General features: G+C 42.9%; 1 protein-coding gene across 2 annotated transcripts in view; it reads left to right on the forward strand.

The window, feature by feature from the left end:
• LOC129859465 (zinc finger E-box-binding homeobox 1-like) overlaps window positions 1-23,111 on the forward strand; it is an 88,562-nt gene that overhangs the window by 52,343 nt on the left and 13,108 nt on the right. For both annotated transcript variants that reach the window (XM_055929288.1, XM_055929289.1), the window contains exons 2-5: window positions 13,836-13,991; window positions 20,732-20,890; window positions 22,151-22,353; window positions 22,702-22,807. In XM_055929288.1, coding sequence (XP_055785263.1) covers window positions 13,836-13,991; window positions 20,732-20,890; window positions 22,151-22,353; window positions 22,702-22,807 — 624 coding nt within the window. The remainder of the gene's footprint in view (window positions 1-13,835; window positions 13,992-20,731; window positions 20,891-22,150; window positions 22,354-22,701; window positions 22,808-23,111) is intronic.

Genomic DNA, 23,111 nt, shown 5'->3' on the forward strand with positions numbered 1-23,111 from the left:
CTCTGTTCCATTGAATCCCTTCCAGCCATTACAATGAGCCCAGTCCTCCTATAACTCCTCCCACCAGCCTCTAATGGCCATAAGCACAATTCCTGGAACCCAGCTAAGCATTTGCATTGGTTTAGTCTCGCATTGCCACTCTTCCAAGTCTCATTCCTTCAGCACATGTTTTGTTTAACCTTTTATTGAACTAGACAAGTCAGTTAAGAACAAATTCTTATTTTCAATGACAGCCTCGGAACAGTGGGTTTAACTGCCTTGTTCAGGGGCAGAGCGACAGATTTTTACCTTGACAGCTCGGGGATTCGGTCCTGCAACCTTCCGGTTACTAGTCCAACGCTCTAACAACTAGGCTACCTGCCACCCCAGCTATTGTAGCAAACGTGAGAAAGTCGGATGATCAAGGTTCATGTTGGTTAGACCTACGTGTCTTTTTGAAGTGAGGTGAGAAGGTGCCTTTTAATTTAAAAAAAATATATGTTTTGTCACCTAACTGTTTAGGTGACCTTCCTGTCTAGTCCTATCTGGAGTGCATGGTTTTGTTTTAAATAACAGTACCGTTGCCTCAATCAAGTACAGGGCGTCTCACCTTGAGTCTGCCTACTGGGTTTTGAATGGCACGGCTTTGTTTTAGTTTGGTTTGTTTAATTTTTGTGGGTTCCGCGAGGAAAGCAAAGTACCTTGCTCTGCAGCAGACTGTGACGGCGCTGGTTTGTTCTCTTTAGAGGGGGATGCCTGTGGTATTTTCACCGTCCGTTGACTGCCTGGCAGCGCTGTTCTGTGAGTTGCTGTGCTGCGTGGCCAAAATAAGTGGTGTGTGTGTGTGTGTGTGTGTGTGTGTGTGTGTGTGTGTGTGTGTGTGTGTGTGTGTGTGTGTGTGTGTGTGTGTGTGTAAATGGTATACTTCAGCGAGAGGAGAGTGTAGCCTAGTGGGTTAAATATAGAAGTGGTGTGAAAGCTGCTCCTGTCTGTCCAATCACACAAACTAAACGCTGCAACAAAGGATCCTGAACGAGTGCAAGTGATTCGTTTTGTAGAGAGCGAGAGGGAGAAAGCACACACACACACCAACACACCAACACACACACACACACACACACACACACACACACACACACACACACACACACACACACACACACACACACACACACACACACCTACCTGTCTCTTTAAGGCCCAAACTCTGTGTAGGTGTTTTGGTTGGACATTCCAGGCATAGTTCAGACACCATAGTGCAGTATGTGTTGTACTGTAGGTTTCTGCATTCATCTAAAGACTTCCTTTACTCTTGGTTTCCATTTCTTGCACAGTATTCTCCAATAAGAACCAACAATGTATTGATCTGTGTATTGATTGAATCCACAACTTTTTCACCCCCGTTCAGTGCCCTCCCAACGTCCACTAGGTAGGTAGGCCGGTTGACCGTCCGTCACTGAGCTAAGAAGGTAAATCTGTGACATAACATCAGATCAGAATATTTAAGTCTGTTGAAATGATCCCAGTATACTGAGGTTACAGGGGCTTGTGAGGGGGCCAATGAGGTGGTTAGGTTGTCACAAAAGGATTGTCCCGCCCCGCTCCTGTTTCACAGGCTTTTATTGACTCAGCTTGGCATGTGTCAAAACAGGGTTTCTGAGTACCAAAGGCGCATGGTACAGTAGGTGACAGTAGGTGTGGGCATTGGCTGGGCAGAGCTGCCATCGGCTTGGTTTTAAATAGGCACTTCACAGAAGAAACCAGAGCAGGCCGAGGATATTCAGGGAAGAAAGGCTTTATCAAATGTATTTATATAGCCCTTCTTACATCAGCTGATATATCAAAGTGCTGTACAGAAACCCAGCCTAAAACTTCAAACAGCAAGCAATGCAGGTGTAGAAGCACGGTGGCTAGGAAAAACTCCCTAGAAAGGCCAAAACCTAGGAAGAAACCTAGAGCGGAACCAGGCTATGAGGGGTGGCCAGTCCTCTTCTGGCTGTGCCGGGTGGAGATTATAACAGAACATGGCCAAGATGTTCAAATGTTCATAAATGACCATCATGGTCAAATAATAATAATCACAGTAGTTGTCGAGGGTGCAACAAGTCAGCACCTCAGGAGTAAATGTCAGTTGGCTTTTCATAGCCGACCATTGAGAGTATCTCTACCGCTCCTGCTGTCTCTAGAGAGTTAAAAACAGCAGGTCTGGGACAGGTAGCACGTCCGGTGAACAGGTCAGGGTTCCATAGCCGCAGGCAGAACAGTTGAAACTGGAGCAGCAGCACGGCCAGGTGAACTGGGGACAGCAAGGAGTCATCATGCCAGGTAGTCCTGAGGCATGGTCCTAGGGCTCAGGTCCTCCGAGAAAGAAAGAGAAAGAGAGAATTAGAGAGAGCATAATTAAATTAACACAGGACACCGGATAAGACAAGACAAATACTCCATATATAACAGACTGACCCTAGCCCCCCGACACATAAATTACTGCAGCATAAATACTCGAGGCTGAGACAGGAGGGGTCAGGAGACACTGTGGCCCCATCCGATGATACCCCCGGACAGGGCCAAACAGGAAGGATATAACCCCACCCACTTTGCCATAGCACAGCCCCCACACCACTAGAGGGATACCTTCAACCACCAACTTACCATCCTGAGACAAGGTCGAGTATAGCCCACAAAGATCTCCGCCACAGCACAACCCAAGGGGGGGTGCCAACCCAGACTTGCCCTATCCCCTTTACAGTGTACTACTTTTAACCAGGGCCCATATAGCTCTGTACATATTCCCTGTATGGTGAACTATACACCTGTATGGTGAATAGTGCACCATACAGGGAATAGGGTGCCATTATTCGGGACACACAATTTAAAAGGGTTGGCCTGATACCTGACTGGTGGTCACTACACCAGAGAGGAGCGGATGTGACTGTTGTGTAATGGTAGATCAGTCTAGAGACTAGTCAGAGTTTTACTGACTGCTCTGTTCTGTTCTTAAAGAACAGGCTTTCATTCACACACCCGTGTTAGGTGGTCTCTTCACCTCCTGCACTAGTGTTTCTCACTAGTTTGTGAGAAACACCAATGTATGCATTGGGACCAGAGAACTGGATGTCTTCCCAGATAAGCTGTGAAAATGTGGTTGACTTTTGGCTTAGGCTATACAGAGGATGTAAACCTAACTAGTTGTTCTCAGTGGAACGTATTTCCTACTGGTTCTGTATTTGGCGATTTGGTTCTGGGTGCCAAGATTAGAGGACATGAATGTAAAAATGTTCTTCTTTGGTGTTCCAAGTTAAAGGGTGGTAGAGGTTTCTCCTCTCCTCAGATGAGTTGCAATAGAGTCCTGTTGTGTGTTGGTGTCTGTTAGCGTGCTAGTGCTAATGAACACAGCTGTCTAAACAGTTCAGGCTGACGGAGAGCGGAGAGGAGAGGAGGGAGAGGGACCTCTGTTCCTGCTTTGTTTTCCCTAGGTGTTGCTTACCTACCGCTGTTAGAAACACACTATTGTGGCCCAGAGGAATTCACTTCCTATCCAGCCAATGGTCAGTGCTAAGCGCCATCCTTTTACTCTGTCAGTTCTGAGGTGACACGACCAAACATGGCTGTGTCTAGTGAGGATTTATAATTTCGGATGATTTTTTTTCCCTCTCACTGCCGGCAACCCCTTTCACTTTTACCTATCCATCAAACGACTTTGTGGTGGCTCTGGCATGCCGTTTGTCATTTCTCTGACACATCTGAATCCGCTCTCAGTGATGCTCCTGTACGTGTTTTTATTGCTGACTTTAGCACCTGTACCTCTGACTGTATGGCTCTTGTTTCAGATTGAAGAGTCACTCAGCACTGCTGCTTCTACTCCGGCCAGAGGGTCTATACATCACCTGACTCAGCCTGACAGGAGTGTGGGGGTGGGAGTGGGGAGATAAAGAGGAGGGAGAACAGAGAGATGATAGACAGAGAGATGAGTCTTCCGATGATACTGTAGCTGTGGAATTCTGCAGATGCAGAGCCGTGTTGACCCTGGGAACACACTCCATATAATGGCCTCCCTCCCATCCCTCTCTTCCTGAGCTGTGTGTGTGCCTATGGGGAGTCTCTGTGAATATCAACCATGTGTACTCTATGCAGAAAACGAACCTCCCCGTGATTCTTAGCTCTGCAGAACTATTCTTACAGAACATCATTCCCCAGCCACAGGCTGCCGCATCTCCACATTATCATCATCCACCACTATGCTCCAGAAGGGGAGTGGGAGAGAGAGAGAGAGACAGAGAGAAGATTGAGTGGGGTTAGGAAAGAGAACCACCAAATCAGCTTAATGTAAATGTGGGCGATAAGGCCAGAGAGCGTGGGCTGGGGAGGGAGTGTGTGTGGGTGGTTGTGTAGTGTGTGTGTGATCTGTGTTTTGGCGCTGCAGCTTGAGCCCACTGCTGACTGGGCGCCTCTCAGAGGAGAATTGATTTGGCCTGAGAGAGGCACAGTGCTGAGAGCTGGGGAAAAAGAGATGAAAAGAGAAAGGGAGAGGGGGTGACCACAGGTGGAATAGAGAGAGATGAAGAAACAGGTTGAAATGAAAAGAGACGAGAGGCAGTATGAAGTATGATTACTCCCATGACTGTAAAGCTCAATAGCACACACACTAGTGATGCACGTGTTGACTCTTAACCCGCAGTCCCCGCGGTTGTATCTGAGGTGCGGGTGGATTAAGGGTCATTAGCTATTGTGTGGACGAAGGGCAGGTGTGTGGCGGTTGAATAAAGAACAAACAATACCTTAATAAATCTAAATGTATCATTCTTGTTTTTCTTTCATTATTTTAGGCTATCTGGCATTAGTGCATAATCCTAAGCTTTAGGGCCTAACTGTACGAGCACCAAAAGCTTTTTGGAATGGGCAGAAAAGTGAAAGTTGTTCCACGAAGGCAAAAAGGACAATGTCGGAGTTTAATTAAATCAGAGAAAAGCAGTGAAATAGATTTTTTTTTTTTTTTTCTTTTTTTTTTAGGGGTGGATCAGCTTAGTATTGCGGAAAGAATGTTGCTTCCAATGTAATTGTCTGCATCATTTCCATTCCCCCATATTTTTTTGGGTAAATATATATATCCATATACGTATGCATACATATACACATATATACATACACATACCTATATAGACATACATACTTTTTTAAAGAATATGCCTTTATTATTATTCCCCGCGACCCTACCACCAATCCCCCAATTGGAGTAAACTTATAAACACTTCTGCTTTTACCTTCAATTTCTACATCTTATACCTATCTTACAGACACAGTCCACTTTACAATAGTTCTCTCTTATTTGTTCTTAGTCCTTCCTCTATTTCTGTTGTCCATCCAATTTTATTTCCACTTGTAACTGTGCTATTTCACAAAAGCTCCGCACCTATACACATTTCACAGATCCCGTATGCCCTATATTGTTTATCTTGTTATTAGTCCCACCCTTCAGCTCCACCCAACCCCTCCCATCTATCTTCCAACATCATCCATTTCGGATTTCTATTTGCCATACATTTCTCAACTGTGCTGTGATGCTTCACAAAAGACCTGAACCTTCCTATTCTCATAGCTTCTACAGATTGTAAATTAAAAATAAACATCTTTGCCAAAATAATTATTATATTATTGATTGATTGACTATGGCTTTTCAAATCCCCCAGTATTGCTATCTGTAGCGTTAGTTTTAGGCAAATGTTGCAATTCTTCAGCCATTCCTGGACCTGTGACCAAAAACGAGCTACATATGGACAATACCAAAATAAATGATCTAATGACTCTGCCTCCTCACAACAGAATCTGCAGAGCTGGGAAGATTGTATACCCCATATATATAACATTCTATTAGTTGCAAGAATTTTGTACAGTAATTTATATTGAAAAATTCGAAGTTTTGAATCCGGCGTTGTTTTGCGTATCAATTCATAAACCATGTGCCATGGAATGGGTACATCGAAAATCTCTTCCCAACTATTTTGCAATTTGTATGGCACAGCTGTTAGTTTTTTGGTCCTTAAATGAAATTGGTATATGTTTCTATTTATCACACTTTTCTTTAACCATTTTTGTTCTTTAATACAGGGCCGACATACAAGTTCCTTACTTTTTTCCCCTTCTACTTGCCTCTTCCATTTTTGTGGTAATGCTGCAATTAATTGGTTGTAATTTTGGGTAGAGCAGACTTTTCCATATGTCTGTGTTAGCTGCATGTGTGACATAACTCCACCAGTCCTATTTATGATATCATTCACAAAAATTATACCTTTTTTAAACATTTCTTCGATAAATACAGTTTTTTTATCAATTATTATATTTGAATTTAACCACAATATTTGTTGTACTATTTGTTCCGTCCTTTCAGGTGGATTAAACTGAAATTGCAACCAACTTTCTAAGGCTTGTTTAAAGAATAAGGATATTTTGGAGATCATTTCCTTTTCAAACAACCGAAAATGAGCAGGTGTAATCTGAATAAAGGGAAAAAGGCCCTTCTTGAACATAGGATGAGACATTCGTACCAGTTTACTAGAGAACCAGTTTGGATTTAAGTATAACTTTTGTATGACCGATGCCTTTAGTGAGAGGTCTAATGCTTTAATATTTAATAATTTCTGCCCTCCGAATTCATATTCGTTATATAAATAGGCCCTTTTAATTTTATCTGGCTTGCCGTTCCAAATAAAATTGAATATTTTTTGTTCATATAATTTAAAAAACAGGTCACTAGGTGTAGGCAAAACCATAAGCAAATAGGTTAACTGTGATATGACTAAAGAGTTAATTAGGGTGATTTTTCCACAAATAGACAGGTATTTTCCTTTCCATGGTAGCAAGATCTTATCTATTTTTGCTAACTTTCTATAAAAATTTATTGGAGTGAGATCATTTCTTTCTTTTGGGATTTTTATACCGAGTATGTCCACATCTCCGTCAGACCATTTAATTGGTAAACTACATGGCAATATAAAATGTGTATTTTTTAGTGATCCAATACGTAATATGGTACATTTATCATAATTTGGTTTTAATCCAGAGAGGATAGCAAAGGTATCTAGATCCTCTATGAGGCCCTGGAGAGACTCTAGTTGTGGTTTTAAAAGAAAACATGAATCATCAGCGTACAATGACACCTTAGTTTTTAAGCCATGGATTTCTAATCCTTTAATATTAATGTTTGATCTAATTTTAACAGCTAACATTTCGATGGCAATAATAAATAGATATGCCGATAGTGGACAACCTTGTTTTACTCCTCTAGATAGTTTAAAACTTTCTGAGATGTAGCCATTATTTACTATTTTACACCTAGGGTTACTATACATAATTTTAACCCATTTTATAAGAGATTCCCCAAAATTGAAATATTCTAGGCATTTATATATAAACTCCAGTCGTACTTTATCAAAAGCCTTTTCAAAATCAGCTATGAAAACCAGGCCTGGTGTCCCCGATATCTCATAGTGTTCTATTGTTTCCAGTACTTGCCTTATATTATCTCCAATGTATCGTCCATGTAAAAAACCTGTCTGATTAGGATGAATAATATCTGACAAAACTTTTTTTATTCTATGCGCCAAGCATTTTGCTAGGATTTTTGCATCACAGAAGTGTAAGAGGTCTCCAATTTTTTAATTGGACTGGATCTTTATATATACCACTTGGGTCCTGTTTCAGTAATAACGATATCAGACCTTCTTGTTGTGTGTCTGATAATCTACCATTTATATAGGAGTGGTTAAAACAAGTTAATAATGGTCCTTTGAGTATATCAAAAAACATTTTGTATACTTCCACTGGTATGCCATCCAGCCCTGGAGTTTTCCCATCTTTAAAGGCCCCAATTGCAACAAGCAGTTCCTCCTCTGTAATTTGGCCTTCACATGAGTCTTTCTGTTCAGATGTTAATTTTACATTATTAATAGGAAAAAAATCCATACAATTAGTTTCAGTTAGTGGAGATGGAGGAGCCTGAAACGAAAACATATTCTTAAAGTACTTTACTTCCTCTTTCAAAATATCATTTGGTGAATCATGCGTGACTCCATCATTTGTCACAAGTTTTAATACATTTTTTTTGGTAGCATTTCTATATTGAAGATTGAAAAAGAATTTGGTGCATTTTTCCCCATATTCCATCCAGTTCGCTTTATTTTTATAATATATTACACTGGATCTTTCTTGAATAAGTTCCTCCATTTCTTTTTGTTTTTCCTCTAAATTATTCTGTGCCTCTATGGTACCGTTTTTATTGCTATCTAACTGTACTGTTAGTCCTTCAATTTCCTTTGTTAATATGGACTCTTTTGATCTAAATTGCTTTTGTTTTATAGATGAGTACTGAATTGCATGGCCTCTAAAGGCACACTTAAAAGTGTCCCATACAATAAGGGGATCTGCTGTACCTATGTTATGTCTGAAAAAGTCAGTTATAAAATCTTCTGTCCTAGTTCTAAACAATTTATCATCTAGTACTTTGATTAAATTTCCAATATCCTCGCCCACGTGGAAATTCTGTAAGAGAAATATATATGCCAATTATGTGATGATCCGACCGCATTCTATCCCCTATCAACACTTTTTTAACTTTTGGTGCCAGAGAGAATGGAATAAGAAAGTAGTCAAGACGACTAGCTTGATTCAGCCTCCGCCATGTATATCTCACTAAATCAGGGTATTTAAGTCTCCATATATCCACTAATTCCAATATATCCATGACATTCATGATTTCCTTAAGTGCCTGAGGGTGATAATTTGTAGTGTGATTTCCTTTCCGGTCTATAGAGCTATTTAAGACCGTATTAAAATCTCCCATTATAATAATAGAGTCTAGTGTTGCTTGTAGAGTTGATAAGTTCTTATATATATTTTCAAAGAAGCTTGGATCATCATTATTCGGACCGTATAGGTTAACAAGCCATATTTGTTTATTGTCCAATAACATATTTAAAATAATCCATCTACCTTGAGGATCTGTTTGGACAATTTGCACATTTGGATCAAAATTATTGTTAATTAAGATCATCACCCCTTTTGAATTTCTTTGCCCATGGGAGAAATATATTTTGCCCACCCAGTTCTTTTTCCCCAAAACTTCATCTAAAACTGTTGAATGGGTTTCCTGTAAACAATAAATATTATAATCCTTCTCTTTTAGCCAGGTAAATACTGATCGTCTTTTCTTATTATCTGCTAAGCCATTACAATTGTAACTGGCTATACTTATTTCACCACTTACCATGAGACACACCTTTCATTCTTTTAATCAGAATATATTTTTGTAAACGTACTATTAAAAAGTAACATAATGATTGAGTGTCTATATAGTTGTACCATGATATTTGCATTTCTACTAAGTAAACCTCCAATTGGTCCCTACTATTCCACCCGCTAAAAGGCCTCATCTCGAGATGGCTTGTCATCCCAATGCCCGGCAGACCACCCTCGACCCCCTGTATCCCATAGCCCTGAACCGACTGGGATCCATTCTTTGAAAAGAGCATACAGTTCCATTTACCGAATTGAAGTAAATCAATTGCCATATGCATTTCCATTGCCGTCACCTCGATTTGTATTATATATAGCTGTGGATCATCCTCTATTGTACCTTACATCTTTTACTTCTTCTTTCGCAACAGTTGTGGGATACACACATACACACTCAGCCCTTACCCCCACACAACCATAAGCTCACTTTCTCAACAGTTGCACCATCCCAGAGCCCAACTCAAGATGGGTCATGATTTCCAAATGCCATTGCAGTTGCAGCTGCATGAGAAGGCCTGCAAGACCGCGCAAAAAAATAAGCAAAAATTGAAATTTATTTACCATTGTCATATCCTAGATAATGGCCGTCAAATGTACACCCTATTCCTGAAAAAAACACCCACAATACGGCCACCAGTCATGACCATGTCCCCACGCATCTCCATGCAGTCCGACCTTGATTCTGTGCCACCAGGGCCACAATAATATACCCCCTCTCTGAATGTCCGAGTGTGACCCCCTCCCCATGGGTTACTGCAGCTAGTGTTGCCAGCACTGCCACTGCCTGGGTGGGGGTACCCCACCGGAATCCCCACCGGCTAGGTACAAGGTCGTCAAGGTTCTCATTAGCAGCTTTGAGAAATTCCTTGTATATTTTCCTCTCCCTTTAGGGGGCTTTGGCTTTGCAGGACCAACCCTGCCAAGCAGGCTCAGAATCTTGAGGGGGCAGTGCTGCTCTTGGTCTCTGACCTCATTTTAGCTGCATATAGACCGCTTACAGCGAGCACATAAAACAGTCAGGGACTTCTCCTTAATATCTGGGTCATTCAGGTGGGTGTCTAGGGTATAGGGCCATAGACAGTACCAGTACCGTGAAATAGATTTTTGACCAAAGGAGGGACAGAAAAGTAATGTTTGGGAATGTTTTGGTGAAGTGGTAAAAGAGAATGTGACGTGTGATGATTGTGAGGTGCTATACAAATTCAAGTCACAAGACCGGGATTTCAAATAGGCCTATGGCACGTCAAGGGAACTGTAGCCTACTGTTCAGATGGGTTTAATGGAAAATGAAATTTGGACATAACCTCTCACATACCTTTAATATTAACTCCATGAGACAGTGCAGTAATATCTAACAAGTAATCTAACAACTTCCTAATACATACAAATCTAAAGGGGTGAATGAGAATATGTACATATAAATATGGATGAGCGATGGCCGAGTGGCATAGGCAAGGTGCAATAGATCTTATAAAATACAGTATATGATATGAGTAATGTAAGATATGTAAATAATTATTCAAGTGGCATTTAAAGTGGCATTGTTGAAAGTGACTAGTGATCCATTTATTAAAGTGGCCAGTGATTGGGTCTCAATGTAGGCAGCATCCTCTCTGAGTTAGTGATTGCTGTTTGGCAGTCTGATGGCGTTGAGAGAGAAGCTGTTTTTCAGTCTCTCAGTCCCAGCTTTGATGCACCTGTACTGACCTCGACTTCTGGATGGTAGCGGTGTGAACAGGCAGTGGCTCGGGTGGTTGTTGTCTTTGATGATCTTTTTGGCCTTCCTGTGACATCGGGTGCTGTAGGTGTCCTGGAGGGCAGGTAGTTTGCCCCCGGTGATGCGTTGTGCAGACCGCACCACCCTTTGGAGAGCCTTGTGGTTGAGGGCGGTGCAGTTGCCGTATCAGGCTGTGATACAGCCCGACAGGATGCTCTTGATTGTGCATCTGTAAAAGTTTGTCAGGGTTTTGGGTGACAAGCCAAATTTCTTCAGCCTCCTGAGCTTGAAGAGGCGCTATTGTGCCTTCTTCACCACACTGTCTGTGTGGGTGGACCATTTCAGTTTATCATCTGAAACTTATCACCTTCTCCACTGCTGTCCCTTAGATGTGGGTGGGGGGTGCTCATTATGCTATTTCCTGAAGTCCACGATCATCTCCTTTGTTTTGTTGACGTTGAGTGAGAGGTTATTTTCCTGACACCACACTCCGAGTGCCCCAACCTCCTCCCTGTAGGATTTATCGTGGTTGTTGGTAATCAAGTAGTGGGCTTGATACAGTAACTACACTGTTTATATTCAGCCATATTTTCTGACCTTTTTTCATGGTTAAATGCGGTTGTTCGCACTTTCAGTTTTGCGTGAATGCCGCCATCCATCCACGGTTTCATCATCAATATCAGCATCATAAAAGCTGATTATTTTAACCACTTAAAATATGCATCCAAGCAGAACTGAAATCTTATCAGAAACATGTTGGTTTGTTTTCACAACTTTCTATTTCCTTACAACCGGTCAAACTGATGTCATTTGAAAATGTTGCACATCACTTTTTTAGTTTTTTGTTATTGCATTTTATTCCCGGTCCCTTAACACCTTTGCTCTGTGTAAGAAGCAGAGATGACAGAGATAACTTTACCGCTGTCAACTAGATTGAAGCATTCAATTCTATCGATTTATTACATTCTGCTGAGCAAGGGTTTATTTAGTCTTCTAGGGCAACATTTTATGACAGATGAGAAACGGCATGTATCTAATTATAGACAAGTTGACTAACAAATAGCCTATCTAAATGTTAGAAATTATAAGCAGAAACATATCTACATCAGGCAACAAAAAAAAACTGCCTTCCCTGTCAAATAATAGAGCATTTTGCCTATAGAGCATTTTCTATATTAGCGGGTTAGGGTCAGGTGAGGGGCCTCAGATTTTCCCTTTATCACATACAGTCGGGTAGTTGCTGATAGATTATTAGCAATTGCGGGCGGGTGCGGGTGAACAAACAGCTGACCCGCGCACAACTAGCGCACTCGCAAGCAACCACACACACCTGCTGTAGAGCGTCAGTGTTATGTATGTCTCTAATAATCACTTCTGTAGACTGAGGCTCTCCTAGCGCTCTAACCCTGTAGCACACACACACACACACACAGACAGAGCGAGAGAGAGAGAGCGAAAGAGACCCTTACACATCTCACTCTGCCAGTAATAATGTAGAGGTAAAGATGTACACATGGATGGGGGAGGGGAGAGTTCAAGGTTTAATATGGAGTCAGCCTTGGATTAGGTTATGTTGACTATAGGCTATTAGTAAGCACACGAGTTCCAATATATGAATCTTTCCCTTTACTGTACATCCTCTTATGGGTCTGAACACTTCATTACATATTTATAACCCATACATATCATATTCATAAGCAGTACATGACCATTTCACAGAACGCTCTGTTCTCCTGCTGTTTAATAGAAGGTCAGTGTGCTATGCTAGGCTAGGCTAGCATATACCTTAGCACACCACAGATAATTAGACTTTAGGCTGCTACACAGAATCAAACCCATTTCCCTTATCTCCCATTCCACTGTGTAAACTAACGCTGAAATTGAATGGAGGTCGCTGGCTGTGGGCACCTCCAGGAGTAAAATACTGAATTTAGAGAGGTGGTTTGAGAAAAAACGTTCTGTGTCTAGAAGATACCATTCAGGAGTGCTCTGTTTCCTTGGTTGTTAGTAATGCCGTGCTTTGGCTTTAGCCTACATTTGATTTGTTTGTGTATTTTCTGTCTAGATTTGGCTAATCTGCAGGCATAATTGACTATATTCCAAGACTGGAGACTAAGGATGTTAATGGTTAACCGTTAATCGGTTAGCTGCCGAAAATACAGTTGACCGGTCATGCTTATCGGTCTATAGATTTTCATCTCTGTCACATTTGGAACTGCTGGCATTAGGCGCTCTGTTTAGAACTGTGTTTCCCGCAAACTGCATTTTGGCAAATGTTTGAAAAAAATAACGTTTTATTAGCTGCTTCATTACAGGAGTTGCATGTTCAGTAATAGGCTATATATAGCCTTTTGACTGTAAGACGATAGGCTTGCTATTGTTGCATGTTTCCATTAAGCTCTTCATGAAAAATGTCCGGTCTGTGTATGCATGTACTGTATGTATCAGAGAGAAAGAGGCGAAGTGAGAGGTTTCACTCTCGCCAAAATATGTCCAAAATATGTCCAATGCTTTTCTATGGGCTTATTTTGGGCCTAAACTTGTTCCCTGCCTTTAGACGACTCCCATTGTTAGGGCAGAAACATAAGCATCTCATCATTATATGAAGATCTCTGATAGTTTTTTCTGCTGGCCACGTCATTATACTGTTTGGGAAGAAAATTGTTTACCGGTTAATGATGGTCAGTTAGTTGGCAGCAAAATGTACCAAAATTTGCATCCCTACTGGGGACCATTCTCTCATCCAATACAGCACCTTCCATCTTCATTGTCTTAAATCGCGTCTCACTTCTATCATATTAACGGTTGATAGACAGTGAAATGACCAACCCCTCTCCTCTCTCTCCGCCCGCAGTAACCAACTACAGTAATGTGGTGAAGGCCCCAGGCTCAGATTCAGATGATGAGGACAAGCTGCACATCGTGGAGGAGGACGGGAGTCTGGCAGACGGGGCTGACTGTGACAGCAACGTACCCAGTGAAGATCACAACGGAGACCGCTGGGATGAAGGTGATGATCTCACACACACAGAGTGGGACACGCACGCAGACAGATCTCGGTCTCTCTCTCCGTGTCTGTTTCTCTGTGTGCTTTTTGCTGAGCGTTTACTGTAGTACCGATTTACTGATTTTTCCTTGCACTGAACTCAGTAAAAGGTGATGTCAGTTAAGAATACCTAGTACCTTGACCGGGCTCTACCACAAATCCTTTGGCATCATGGCTTGGTTTTTGCTCTCACATGCACTGTCAATTGTGGGACCTTATATAGACTAGTGTGTGCCTTTCCAAATCATGTCCAATCAATTGAATTTACCACAGATGGACTCCAATCAAGTTGTAGAAACATCTCAATGGTGATCAATGGAAACAGGATGCATCTGAGCTCAATTTTGAGTCTCATAGCAAAAGGTCTGAATACTTATGTAAATAAGGTATTTCTGTTTTTTATTTTCAATACATTTCTAAAAATGTATTAATACAATTTCTAAAAACCCGTTTTCGCTTTGTTCATAATGGGATATTGTGTGTAGATTGATGCAAATTTCTTTTTATTTAATCCATTTTAGAGTAAGGCTGTAACGTAACCAAATGTGGAAAAATGAATGCATTGTACATGCAATGTAACAGGTCATTTGCAGGGCTGATTGATTTGGAGCGTTGATTATATTGTATGGAGCTGGTTCAGTTTGCCCAGTGTCTTAGCTATGGAATATGCAGTGGATGACATTTACTAAGTATGTTAGCTGGTGGATGACATTTACTAAGTATGTTAGCTGGTGGATGACATGGAAGGGACAGGTTATTTGACACAGTGTGATGTGACAGAGTTGTGTTTAGATGATGGTGACTATGTATGTAAACAGACTTATAGAACAGAATGTTCTTCATGGTTAGATAGATGAGTGTGGTAATCAGTATAGCTGCCAGTACAGAACCGATTTGAGCATTTATTTTTGTGGACTGCCTGTGATGCAGACAGTTTCAAGCTCTCAACAGCTGTCTCACACCTGACTGACATACTGTAGCCTACTCTCCAGACAGATCCTGCTGTCATTGACATCACTATTATGCCATATCCACCCCTGTCCATCTGCATGCTCCCTCTTAAAGGGGAAGTTGGGGAAGAATGTCATTGGTCTCTGAGAACATTAAACACTTCAAAAGCATGAGTTATACTTAAATTGCCGAGGCTTTAGAAAGCTGGCTGCTGGCCTGATCAGGCACATTCCTTCTCCCTTCCTCCTTTCTCCCTCCTAATTCTCTCTCTCTCTCTTTCCCTGCTCGTCCTCCACTCTCTCTCCTCGTCCCTCTCGCTCTCTCTTTTTCTCTCTCTCTCTCTCTCTAATAAACGCCAGCTCTGTGGGAATAAACTGACGAAACATATTGCAAGTCTCAGCCCTTTTCCTTTAAAAACCTCCTTTTCCTCCGTCTCTCTCTCTCTCTCTCTGTCCCCATTGCTTTTCTCTATGGAAAACAGTTGTCGGTACTCTAGGTCGGCGTAACCATTGAAAGCTGCAGCCACCCACTAATCTTTCCCTTACCCTGGCTGCTTGTGGCGCTGGCTCAAATTAAAGTCTTGACGTGGTTTTCACCCTGCTGCAGTCCCTCGCTCCCTCCCTCCGTTTTCCCCCTCTCTTCCTGAATCATTTCTCCTGATCATATGGTATCACTGGCCCCCTGCTCACTGTCATTACTCATTTCGTTCGAAATGAATATCCACTGTAGTACTGCCACAGCCCTTGGAGTAAAGCATTGCCGTGCCCACCACCTCAGTGAAGAGGCCGGATGATTCAATGTACCAAGGAGAGGTGAAAAAAATGTATTGAGGTGGGATTTGTTCCATTACTGATTCAATAATGACTGTATTCTCTGTTCAGTTCAGAGTGAACGGGTAGGGAGGAGAGGAAAGGAGAATGTGTGGTTTAATACTAGGAGGTAGCCACTAATATATAGTCAGTGGAGGTAACTAATACAATGATCTCATGAAACCCAGGTTTAACTGACCTGCCTTATGGAAATATACAGAGTTCTTTCCACTCTGTAAGATTAGTGTGTTATTAGGCATGGCATGTGCTCACGTCATATGGTCGATACACAGTATGATGATTTCGTTTGAGTAAATTCCTTCTGTCTGGTCACTGCCGTTCACCTAATAGCTCATCGGCAATGGGCCATGCGTTTCCCCTGAAGATGAGTCTCAATAAAACATTTGAATGCCCTAACTCAGGATAATAGCTACAGCAGGAGTCATGGGCATTGCGGAGCACATAATAAATTCCTGTAGGGCTTTAAGTCATGATATTTCTCAGTCAGTAAGTTAAGACACCATGGACGAACAGGAAAGGAAAGGGAAACCGACAGAGGGATAGAGCACTGGGAAAGTTGTGTGGTGGATACTCAGGGACTGACTCTGTGATAATGCTGAACTCAAGTTAAGTAAATCATCCTGAGCCCAGATAAGATAAACCTCACATTCATCCCAGATCCCACTGGCTTGCATCCTGTTGTTTCAAGATTATTTTAACAGACTGGGTCTATCACTCACTGCTTATCGCAGAGACATGCTGGCTCCCCCTCTCCTTCCCCGGTAGAAGACACCTAGTAGGGGCAGGATGCACGGCCACAGGAAGTAGGGGTCAAAGGTGAGTCCAGCTCACCCAGGACAGGAAATGCTAATGTGGTCGTCATGTATAGTTACGCTCATGGGACCCCTCTGTATCAGGTTACAGAGATAGTGTGTGGGTGTTCTGATGATTCTGGCCTTCTAGCGTAAGCTAGAATTGAACTCTTTATTTAAGCACAACAAGGAAAGAGGATTTTTATATCAAGGATCAAGGTCGCTATTCGCGTCGTAAACAAGTAGTCCCTGAACAACGGCCACCATGGGGGAAAACAGCTGCTGTTCCCGATCTGCACTCATACAGCATAGCATAGATGTACATAGTTATTACTTCTAAACATACGCTCAGGGTTCTCATACGCTTTTTGGGGTTCTCATATGCTTACAACATTGATTTGATTACTGCTTACAGTATTACAGATTACTGCTTACATCTTAGCGACTGAATACAGTCGCTAAGATTATATTTTGTTGGTATTTTTTGCAAAATACCTATTCTTGATGCAGTAGTTGTTAGCTAGTATGCTAATGCTCATTGACATAGGCTGTAGCGAAGTTAGCCAAAGGGCATTTATACTGGTTGAAGTATTTTATAAGTATAATGCAGTTGATTGGCAACGATGACACAAACATTATATTAAGCAGGAGTAAGCAGGAGATTCATACGAGCCTTACAATCCAAAAGTAGTGTGAAATGCACTCATAAGCAACATGAGAATTCCCCCGCGGTGAGGACATTTTAATACCGACTCAAATCAAATGTTATTTGTCACATGCGCCAAATACAACAGGTGCAGACCTTACCGTGAGATGCTTACTTACAAGCCCTTAACCAACAATGCAGTTCAAGAAATAGAGTTAAGAAAATATGTATTAAATAAACTAAAGTACAAAATAAAATAAAATAGAGGCTATATACAGGGGGTACCGGTACGGAGTCAATGTGCAGGGGTACAGGTTAGCCGAGGTAATTTGTACATGTAGGTAAAGTGACTATGCATAGATAAAACAGCGAGTAGCAGCAGTGTAAAAACAAAGTGTTGGGGGGGTGTCAATGTAAATAGTCCAGGTGGCCATTTTATTAATTCTTCAGCAGTCTTATGGCTTGGGGGTAGAAGCTGTTAAGGAGCCTTTTAGACCTAGGCTTGGTGCTCCTGTACCACTTGCCGTGCGGTAGCAGAGAGAATAGTCTATGACTTGGGTGACTGGAATCTTTGACAATTTTTGGGCCATTCCTCTGACACACCTAGTATATAGGTCCTGGATGGCAGGAAGCTCACATTGAGGGAGAGGTTGTTGTCCTGGCACCGGGTCTCTAACCTCCTCCTTATAGGCTGTCTCATCGTTGTCGATGATCAGGCCTACTACTGTTGTGTCGTCAGCAAATTTAATGATGGTGTTGGAATCGTGCTTGGCCACGCAGTTGTGGGTGAACAGGGAGTACAGGAGGGGACTAAGCACGCACCCCTGAGCCCCAGTGTTGAGGATCAGCATGGCAGATGTGTTGTTGTCTACCAGTTGCAGAGGGAGGTGTTTAGTTCCAGGGTCCTTAGCTTAGTGATGAGCATTATGGTGTTGAATGCTGAGCTGTAGTCAATGAACAGCATTCTCACATAGGTGTTCCCTTTGTCCAGGTGGGAAAGGGCAGTGTGCCGTGCGATTGAGATTGGGTCATCTGTGGATCTGTTGGGGCAGTATGTGAATTGGAATGGGTCTAGGGTTTCCAGGATGATGATGTAAGTCATGGCTACCGATGTGAGTGCTACAGGGTGGTAGTCTTTTAGGCAGGTTTCCTTCGCTTTCTTGGGCACAGGAACTAAGGTGGTCTATTTGAAACATGTAGGTAATAAAGACTCGGTCAGGGAGAGGTTGAAAATGTCAGTGAAGACACTTGCCAGTTGGTCCGCGCATGCTCTGAGTACACGTCCTGGTAATCTGTCTGGCCCCGCGGCCTTGTGAATGTTGACCTATTTAAAGGTCTTGCTCACATCAACTATGGAGAGCGTGATCACACAGTCGTCCGGAACAGCTGGTGCTCTCATGCATGCTTCAGTGTTGCTTGCCTCAAAGTGAGCATAAAAGGCATTTAGGTCGTCTGGTAGGCTCGCGTTATTGGGCAGCTCGTGGCTGGGTTTCCCTTTGTAGTCTGTAATAGTTTTGCAAGCCCCGCCACAGACAATTACAAAATACAATTTTTATAAATCTTCTTTAGGGTCTAGTCAGATAACTCCAGAACCTGTCCAAGTTTTACACTCATGCTTCAGTGAGTTCACGTCCATGTGTCATGTTTGGCCATGTTGAAACATGCTGATAAACTGACTTTTCATAGACTGCCTGACTGGCTTTGACCCTTGTGGCCTTCAGCTCTTATTTACTGTAGCAGAGGTCTGAGAGAGACGGTGAATGGGGCCGTAACCGTAACAACCAGAGACCTGTAACACCTCAGAGCCGACCGCCAGAGCGACCCTACCTCACACACACACACACACTCTACATTCAGTGTCCCGAGTTGGTGTGTGTGTTGGAGATGTAGGCTGTTACATCATTCTGAGACCCTGAGTGAGGCAGGGATCAGGTAACTTCAGGCCCGGGTAGTGGACTGTAGATACAGAAAACAGCAACATGTGTGACTGTTGAAATAGGTTGTTATTTAGCTGCTTAATGTTACTAAAAGAATGTTGAACTGCAAGAAAAATGTAATCTTACAAATCTAGCTCAACGGTGAAAAACTTAAGACATTTCTGAATGGTTGAGAGAGAGAGTGAGGGATCCATTGAGGTCATGGGAAGTAACGCTGTGGCTTAATGTGAGGGTTAGGAGGTACTCATCTGTTTCTCCCCCTCCATCCTATACTGAGGATGGATATAATCCTGCAGTCAGACTTTCTCAGCACCTGGTGATTACATCTCTCTTTTTCTCTCTCTCTCTCTCTGTATCTCTCGCTGTCTTTCTCTGGTTCTCTTTCTCACATACACTGTGTTGGCCACTGGATTTTTTTCACTCTCTCTTTCACACTCACTTTCACTCGCTCTCCTTCTCCTCCCTCTCCTTTTTTGCTGTGAGGCAGCGGGATGGAGGAGGTTCGGCTGAATGTGTTTAATAACCATGGTAACCAATAACTGTGTGTGTGTACCGTGTGGTTGGAGTAGGGATGTGTGTTCCGTGTAGTGGAACCGTCCATTTCTCACCTTGTCTCATCCACTGTTATAGTGCACAGGAGAGAGCTAGGAGAGAGCAAGGAGCGAGCCATGAGAGAGCCAGCCAAGGGCTGAGCCCTGTTAAGTAGGAGGGCTGTTGGAATTTACTGGGCCTGCCTGGCTGAGTCACGGAGCGTACAAGCTCCCCTCTGACACAGCAACACACAGCTGGGTCTCACTATCACAGACCTTTACACGCACAGAAAAACCTCGATACTAAAGAAACTAACAGGAGAATTAAATTCCCCTAGCCTGACACATCTGCTCAGTAAATAAAAGTTGTCTCTCTTTAGGGAGGTAAACAATGCCGTTAGGTGTTTTATAATCATACTTTCTCACTTCCTGTTGAATAGAATGTGTTCTTACTCTGTCAACCTACCTGGCAAAATAAGGGTTAGTAATAATGATAACTAGGTGTATTTCGTTATTGTTTTAACTGCTGACACGCTATACCCTGTTGTGTACGTGCTTCGGGAAGCGAAGCCGAGCAGAGAGACGGAAGCGTTCCACTTCCTAAATGTGTCCTCGAGTTCTGCTGTTTCCTACAGCCTTATTTAGCTCGTCAATTAGCTCTCATTAGTGGCGCAACGGCAGCAAATGTGATGCGGAGGAGAGAATATGCTCCCTGATAACGGATCTCATTTACTGTTGTATTAGGATATTAGTTCCCACAGAGGCCAGGTTGTTCTTTCTTATCCAGAGAGGAGGTTGATCTAGGCCTGGGGTTTGAGGAGGCAGAGAGACGTTTATGTTTGAAGTCTATTGCATTGGGATTGGTTGCTTCTAGGGATACATTAGATTTACTAACTCACCTAGTTGTAGGTCACAGTTCTAATGTTTTACAATTGTGATGTTTTATAACAATGGAGAGGATCTTTGATGTCCCTTTCCTCATGTTCTTGTCCAAATAGTTGCCTGTCCCTGTGTTTCAGTGAGGGAGGAGTGTGGTTCTGATGGGGAGGATGACGGCAGTACAGATGCTCTGGTGGAGGAGATACTGCAGCAGGGAGACACGACCATCATCTACCCAGAAGCCCCTGAGGACGAGCCCCGTCAGGGGACGCCTGAGGCCAGCGGACATGACGAGAATGGTACAAAGACACACACACACACCTCACCTGCACACCTTTCTCACACACACACACACACACACACACACACACACACACACACACACACACACACACACACACACACACCTCACTTCATCACTCCTCTGCTTTGTACTGGTTCAAAGTACCAGTTTTCATTAAATAGTGTCCCTGATTGGCCATAGATTCCCCTCTGAGTCAAGCTCAGCACAGAGCAGGGGTAGCACACATCCCCCCAAAAATACTTTGTACCTTGACACCACCCCCCCATCCCCTACAGGTGTTATGCCTCCAGGCAACACCTTGATTTGTTGTTCGGGCTTCTGTCTCTCCCTCTAAAGGTGTTAACTCCCCCCACATTAACACACACGCACGAACACACACACACACACACACACACAGCTGTGAAAGGCCATAAAAGCCCAGTCTGTGTCCAAAGAGCTTTTGGCTGTTACCTGTCATCCCCAGAGAGTTTGAAAACAGCAACACCTGAGCAAATGTCTCACACCTGTGTCAGTGATGATTCACTAGTACCTGGGTGATAATGTGTGTGTGTGTGTGTGTGTGTGAGAGACATTATGTGTGGCCAGTAGGGAGACTTAATACATCACCTGTTAACAGGTAATACTTTACCTGTGTGGGACCCACTGGAGCAGCAAAACAACCCTGGGGAACTGGAGCTCGGTGTGCATTAGGTCTTCTCGCCGTGTTCTACCGTGTTTCCAGCAGGCTTTTATTGAATGTCTGGGCATTCATTTGAAACCAGTGGGTGTTTTTTTAGAGAAAGATATAGGCTTAGAATTCCAATATTTTAAAGACATTACTCGTGTTACTCATGTATACTAGTGCCGTTGATTGCACATTTACAACACCTACTATGTTATTCATGAATTACCAACAGCATCTACAGTATCCAGCTCTCTTGAATGCAAGTGAGAGTATGTTGCATCTGTCATGTAGTTAGTGTGGAAACTGTGAGTCTTAATAGAGGATCGCTTAGTACCTGGTGAAATGGGTAAAAAAAAAAAAAAAAAAAAACAGTCCAGAGCTCCTGTGTCTATCAATCATCATAATCAAATGACCCTTACTATCTATTGACCCTCTGATTACTCTACAGACTAGCCCCGTTTCCATACTACACGCACGCACACACACACAGACACACACTCCCCCTTCTCTTTCACTCACTCACACACACACACACACACACACACACACACGCGCTTACGTGCTCCCTTCCTCTCGCTCCCCCCCCACCAGGCACTCCGGATGCGTTCTCACAGCTCCTCACCTGTCCCTACTGTGCCCGCGGCTACAAGCGCTACACGTCCCTGAAGGAGCACATCAAGCTGCGCCACGAGAAGAGCGAGGACAACTTCAGCTGCTCCCAGTGCAGCTACACCTTCGCCTACCGCACTCAGCTGGAGAGACACATGAGTGCCCACAAAGCTGGCAGAGACCAGGTACCTGGTAACATAACATAACACTAGATAGATACACAAAAATACATGCTGTTTGTCAACTACTACGTGCAGCACCGCATAGTGTATGAAGATTATGTAGATAAAAGGTAATGTGATGTGAAATTTGTGTCCAAAACCCAGGAAGTGGGAAAGTAGGTGTTGATCAGTATTCCCTCATAACTTAATTATTTTTTAATAGACATTTTGACCATTTCATATCCAAGGATTGGATTTTTTGGGGCCAATGGAATTTGGTCTAATGTTCCTCTTGCATACATTTGTACTAGTACAAAGTTAATTTTTGTGTGACTGACCATCCCCTCCCGCCTTTCCTCCTGTGTCCGACAGAGGCACATGACACAGTCGGGGGGCAACCGGAAATTCAAGTGCACTGAATGCGAAAAAGCATTTAAGTACAAGCACCACCTGAAAGAGCACCTACGCATCCACAGCGGTGAGTGGACCCCTCAGTCACCATGGCAGCCCTGTTTGTTTGTGTGTGTGCGTGTGTATTCTTTACTGTGGAAAAGGGTTGGGGTAATTGTAGAAGTCAGTTACTATTGGCCACGCCATCCGCCCAGATGTTTCTGTTTCCGTCAAACAAATATTTATGTTTAGTAACTCTGTGTATTTATGTGTCCTTGATTGAGTTTCAGAGCATTGTGCTCTGTCCTAATGTGATATAATTGTGTTTGTGTTGGCACGCCGGCCAACAATTAAAGAGTATTTCCCAATGGTGCCATTACCTCAGCGTTTAA

The sequence above is a fragment of the Salvelinus fontinalis genome, chromosome 7 (assembly GCF_029448725.1).
Source record: "Salvelinus fontinalis isolate EN_2023a chromosome 7, ASM2944872v1, whole genome shotgun sequence".
Classification (NCBI taxonomy): domain Eukaryota; kingdom Metazoa; phylum Chordata; class Actinopteri; order Salmoniformes; family Salmonidae; genus Salvelinus; species Salvelinus fontinalis.